Consider the following 4,912-nt stretch of genomic DNA (forward strand, 5'->3'; position numbering starts at 1 on the left):
GCCTCGCCCTCGGACCCTCACAGCCCTGCCCGCCCCCAGGGGCTGGGCACAGATGGGGTCCCGGTCCCCCTGCTACGGGTGCGGCTTCCCCGTGTATCCAACACGGATCCTCCCCCCGCGCTGGGACCGGGACATGGACCGCCGCAGCACCCACACGCACTCCTGCTCGGCGGCCGACTGCTACAACCGGCGAGGTGAGGCCCCGCCCCGCCCTGGGCGGTCTGCGTCCCCCCTGTCGTCCTAAGTACCAAGATCACCTGCCTCTTCCACGTGCCTCCCCAGCCCTCGGCCCACTTCCTCTCCATGGTTCCCACGGTGGCAGCCCCTCCTTCCGCGTGTCTTCCGTGGCCTGCCTCCGTGGCCCGTGCCCGAGGGTCCCCATGGGTCTGTCCTTTCAGCTCCTGTGTCCTGTAGTCTCAGGCGCTCCCCACATCCCTGCGTCTCCCGTAGCTTCGACACCTCTGACCTTCCCGTAGCTCTGGCCCCCAATCCTGCGGCCTCAGCCCTTCCTCCGGCGGGACTCTTGGGACCTCCAGTCCCACGACCTCAGCACCTCTCTCTCCCCAGAGCCCCACGTGCCTGGGACGTCCTGTGCGCACCCCAAGAGCCGGAAGCAGAACCACCTCCCCAAAGTCCTCCACCCCAGCAACCCCCATATCAGCAGTGGCTCCACCGTGGCCACCTGCCTGAGCCAGGGGGGCTTGGAAGACCTGGACAACCTCATTCTGGAGGACCTGAAAGAGGAGGAGGAGGAAGAGGAGGAGGAGGAGAGCGGCAGGCACAGGGAGTGACCCCTGCCAGACACGAAACAGACACGGTCTGTGGAAACTTTGTCTTGTTATAAAATATGATCTCAAACGGAGATATCAGTGCCCGTGGGGAGCCAGCGGGTCCGAGATATTGGCGGGGGGAGGTTCCTGGGTCCCGTTTTGGGGGGGCCCAGGGTAACAGACCCAACATGGGAAGTTCTGTGGGACACATCAGCACTGAGCCACAAAGGAGGTGTGGCCAGGACAACCTGGGCCCCTCTGGGGCCCGAGGGACTGATGAACACATAGTCACAGCCTCAGGGGCCGGATCAGCATGGCAGCCTTCTTGAGCGAGTACGCCCCGCCACGAAACTCGGCCCAGTAGACGCCATCCTGGTAGCGGCTTCGGTAATGGCCACCGCGGTGCCACACACCGTTGAGGTTGGAGTGGGCGCAGGCATGGTACCACCAGCCTCCCCGCTGATACAGGGCACAGTTACCTGAGGAGAGAGAGAGAGTCCATGTCCCCTCATCAGAATAAAAGCCGGTACTAGCACCTTACAGTGCAAGGCTTTTGCCAGGCATCCCCTGGCTTTACCTACTCTTATCAAACACAAGCCCTGATTTTCCATCTCCTCACCAAATAGGAGCCCTTGTCCCCCAACCCACTTTGTTCAGAGTAATAGCCTTAATTCTTTAATTCCTTCCCTATCTCCTTACCAAAATACAAGTCACACATTTCCCACCTTTTCTGCAAACTAGGAGTCTACCACTCATTTCTTTATCAAGGAAAAAACAAATCTTCTCTACTTCTAGAAATAGAGTTCTAGCTTTGACCCTCTCTCTGCCCTTCCCCAGAACAAGGGTCTTGACTCTTTTATTGCCTCATCAGAGAAAGAATTTGGGTTCCCCATTTCCTCACCAGAATAAAAGTACTGTCCCTTGTTCTCTTGCCAGAATAAAAGCTTGCTTATCCTGATACTTAACCAGAGGGGCGTCTTAACTATCACACCTCCTTTCATTCATTCCCCCACCAGAACAGGAGTTCTGCCTCCCCTATATACACTCCCACCAGAATAAGAGCTCTCCTTACCAGAATAAGAGTCTCGGTCCCTATCCACGGTACTGAAAGGCTTGTCATTGTGCCAGGAAAGAGAGTCCCCAGCATCACCATGGTACTGGCCAAGTCGCAGGCGGTAGTGGTCGCTCTCAGGTTCCAGGGAGAAGCCATCGTAGTGTGCACGTGCTCCCCGGCCCCCCCAGTCCTCCAGAAGCACCAGCAGCTCGTGGTCCCCACGGCTGGTCAGCTGATACACAGGTTCAAGGCCCAGCCAGTACTCTCCATCGGGCTGCCCAAAGCCCACCTGGCGAGGCAGGAAAGTCACGAGGTCAGGAACACGGTTCCCTCCCCTGCCCTGCTCACCCACCTGCACCCACCTTGTAGTGCTGCCAGGTAGTGAAGAAGTTGACGGAGCCATCTTGCCTCCGCTGGATCACGGTCCAGCCGCCACCCTCCAGCTGCTGCTCGCACCACGCCGACACCACAAGCCGGCCCATTCGCAGCTCAAACACTCCGCTCTGCTTGTGGCCTGCCCGGTGGGCTTCTGCACAATCCTGCCAGGGGCCTGTGGGCACAGGAATATGGGGGAGGCACAGTGGGGCCAACCAATCCCTTACTAAAGTAGAAGTCCAGATTCTCACAGGTCCCCTCACCAGAACAGAAGTCCTGCCTCTCCCATTTCCTCACCAGAATAAGAGCCCTTTACCTGAGTAAGACTCTAGGTCCCTATTCTCTCACCAGAGCAAATGTGGAGTCTGGGGTTCTGTGGTCTCCTTACCAAAATATAAGTCCTGAACATGGTACTCTAAACCTCAAATTTCTCACCAAAATCCACCATCACCTTATCAAATTAAGAGGACCTCCTCTCCTATTTCTTATTTCTTCTATTTTCACTCTGTAGTAAGAAGCTTGGTCTTTTTATATCAGAATGAGAGCCATATCTCCCTGTTCCATTATCAGAATAAAAGCCTCATTTTCTCTGGTCCTGTCACCATGAAAGGAACCTGCCATTACAATCCTGCCTCCTGTTTCCCTCTACCCACACTGTACTGGGAATGCCCTGGCTCACAGCCATGCTGTTGTCTTACCTGCTGGCTTGGTGGGGACGGCAGGGTGCCCTGCAGGCATAGGAGAGGCCAAGGGGCCCTGCTGTCTCAGGATCTGGTCTCTCTGGGGCTGTGGGGCTGGATCTAGCCTTCTGCTTGTGTCATTGGTGCCACCCACCAGACTGACAGGGACCACAGGCACCAGGGGCGGTGGCAGAACCTGGGGTGACCCAAAAACTCAGATGTAATTGCACTAACCCTCAGCGTCCCGGGGATGCTGGATACATCTCCTGGCTCCCAAATGATCTGGGTACCAGGTAGCAGGGGTGTCCCAGCTCTAGAAATGATTCCTCCCCAATAGCTAACTCTTGCCTTTCAAGCACAGACAGAGCTGAGCTTCAATGCCCGCTCTGGTGTTCACAGCTTAACAGATCTGTGCCTCAGTCTCCTTTCCTGTAAAGTAGAGGTAACAAGAGTTCATGGGGTAACAATGACTATTTAAATTACTGAATCCTCCCACCAACGCTGTCAGGTAGGAACTGTCCCAGGGCAATAACCTCTTATCCAAAACCCAGGGCCAGACACGCTCTAGAATTCAGAGTAACACTGCAGGGTTTAGACACAGTGACACAGGGCGTTATGTAGCTGTCTATATGTATATATATAAATGTGTGTGTGTGTATTATACATAACACCCTTAATGGAGTCTTTGGACGCTTAATTATAGGATCCTATGAATATTCACATTAAGTGGATAAGTGAAGACTATAAATAGCCACCAGTAACTTTTTGACCCAAATAAGTTACGAGACGGGGGCAGGTAGGAGAGCGGTTGCCAGGGTTTTCAGATTTTGGAACTGATCCCGGTGATCCTGGGGGTTGCAGGAGGCCCATTTCGCAGACGATGCTGCTGTCCCGGGGAGGCTCCGAGGTTACCTGCTGCTGCTGCCCGCTCGCGCCCCCCGGGCACAGGCGCTCCAGGCGGGCGATGAGGCCGCTCTGCTGGCTCACCAGCTGCGCCAGCTCGCGGAACTTGACGTCCAGCTGGTGGAAGCGGGCGGCTGCGCGCTGAGCCTCGGCCGACGCGTTGAGCACGCGCTCCCCGAGCAGGGCGAGCGCGGCGGCAGGCTCCGCCCCCGGCCCGAGCCCAGCCCCCGGGCCCGCCTCGTGCTGCAGCTGCGCGCGCAGCTGGCCCAGGCGCGCGCTCAGGCCGCGGCTCTCCTTGCGCAGCGCGCGCACCTCGCCGGCCACGGCGCCGTCGGCCGCCGCCAGCCTCTGCAGCTCGCGCAGCAGCTCCTCGTGGCGGCCCACGCGCATGCGCAGCGCCGCCACCTCGCTGGCGTTCACGGCCTCTGGCGCCGGCCGAGCGGCCGCCGGTCCGCTCCAGCACACGGCGCCCGTGAACTTCTGCTGCGGCAGCACGAAGGTGTAGGTGCAGCGCGGGGCGCCCGCCCGCGCCCACGACGCGCCCAGCAGGAGCAGCAGCTGCAGCGCGCGCAGCCGGGGCGCCCACATGGCAGACCTGTGAGGGGAGGGGGAGCGGGAGGAAGACGGGACGTCGCAGGCCCGACCAGACCCATCAGTTCCCACGCGCGCGCGCGCGTCTACATGGACGCGGCTCCGGGGCCATAATTCCCCGTCTCGAGTCCATTATTCCCTGTCTTGAGTCCATTCCCCTCACCCTGCGTCTGGAGAGTCCCAAGGGGATCCCGTCCTGGCCTCTCCACTAGGTGCCCTGCGGGACAACGTGTCTCTCCGTGCGTTCATTCATTCAGCAAGCAATCACTGAGCGCATAATGTGTGCCAGCCTCTGTTCTAGGCGCTGGGAATACAGTCAGGAACAGAACAGACAGAAATCCCTGCCCTGGGGTCGGACGCGGTGATTCAGACCTGTAATCCCAGCTCTTTGGGAGGCCAAGGAGTTCAAGACCAGCCTGAGCAAGAGCGAGACCCCGCCTCTACCCAAAATAGAAAAAATTAGCCGGGAATTGTGGCCTGAGCCTGTATTCCCAGCTACTGGGGAGCCTGAGGTAGGACGATTGCTGGAGCCCAGGAAT

The 4,912-nt window shown here is 58.4% G+C and overlaps 2 protein-coding genes across 3 annotated transcripts in view; one reads left to right on the forward strand and one right to left on the reverse strand.

The window, feature by feature from the left end:
* The window catches only part of LOC105807936 (chromosome unknown open reading frame, human C19orf66), a 5,592-nt gene extending 3,344 nt beyond the window's left edge, over nucleotides 1-2,248 (forward strand). Inside the window, exons 7-9 of one of the 2 annotated variants that reach the window (XM_012641460.1) lie at nucleotides 40-194; nucleotides 568-817; nucleotides 2,194-2,248. In XM_012641460.1, the coding sequence (XP_012496914.1) occupies nucleotides 40-194; nucleotides 568-791 (379 nt within the window). In that variant the 3' untranslated portion in view covers nucleotides 792-817; nucleotides 2,194-2,248. Of the gene's footprint in view, nucleotides 1-39; nucleotides 195-567; nucleotides 1,735-2,193 lie in introns of those variants that run through there. The other variant, XM_012641458.1, reaches the window with a different exon arrangement.
* On the reverse strand, nucleotides 855-4,370 carry ANGPTL6 (angiopoietin-like 6). The gene is made up of 5 exons (XM_012641457.1): nucleotides 3,792-4,370; nucleotides 2,898-3,075; nucleotides 2,187-2,374; nucleotides 1,843-2,113; nucleotides 855-1,249 (listed from the first exon to the last, which is right to left on the reverse strand). Exons 1-5 carry the CDS (start codon nucleotides 4,368-4,370, stop codon nucleotides 1,059-1,061), a joined length of 1,407 nt encoding a protein of 468 aa, XP_012496911.1. The 3' UTR covers nucleotides 855-1,058.
* Nucleotides 4,371-4,912: the final 542 nt, after the last annotated feature.

This window comes from Propithecus coquereli, unplaced genomic scaffold, assembly GCF_000956105.1.
Source record: "Propithecus coquereli isolate 6110/MARCELLA unplaced genomic scaffold, Pcoq_1.0 Scaffold164, whole genome shotgun sequence".
In the NCBI taxonomy this organism is placed as follows: Eukaryota; Metazoa; Chordata; class Mammalia; order Primates; family Indriidae; genus Propithecus; species Propithecus coquereli.

Coding starts and splice junctions, on each gene's coding strand:
- ANGPTL6 (XM_012641457.1), bottom strand. CDS start 4,370: ATGTGGGCGCCCCGGCTGCGCGCGCTGCAGCTGCTGCTCCTGCTGGGC. Junction 3,076..3,791: donor CGAGCGGGCAGCAGCAGCAG/GTAACCTCGGAG, acceptor GGGTCACCCCAG/GTTCTGCCACCGCCCCTGGT. Junction 1,250..1,842: donor GGACCGAGACTCTTATTCTG/GTAAGGAGAGCT, acceptor CTCTCTCCTCAG/GTAACTGTGCCCTGTATCAG.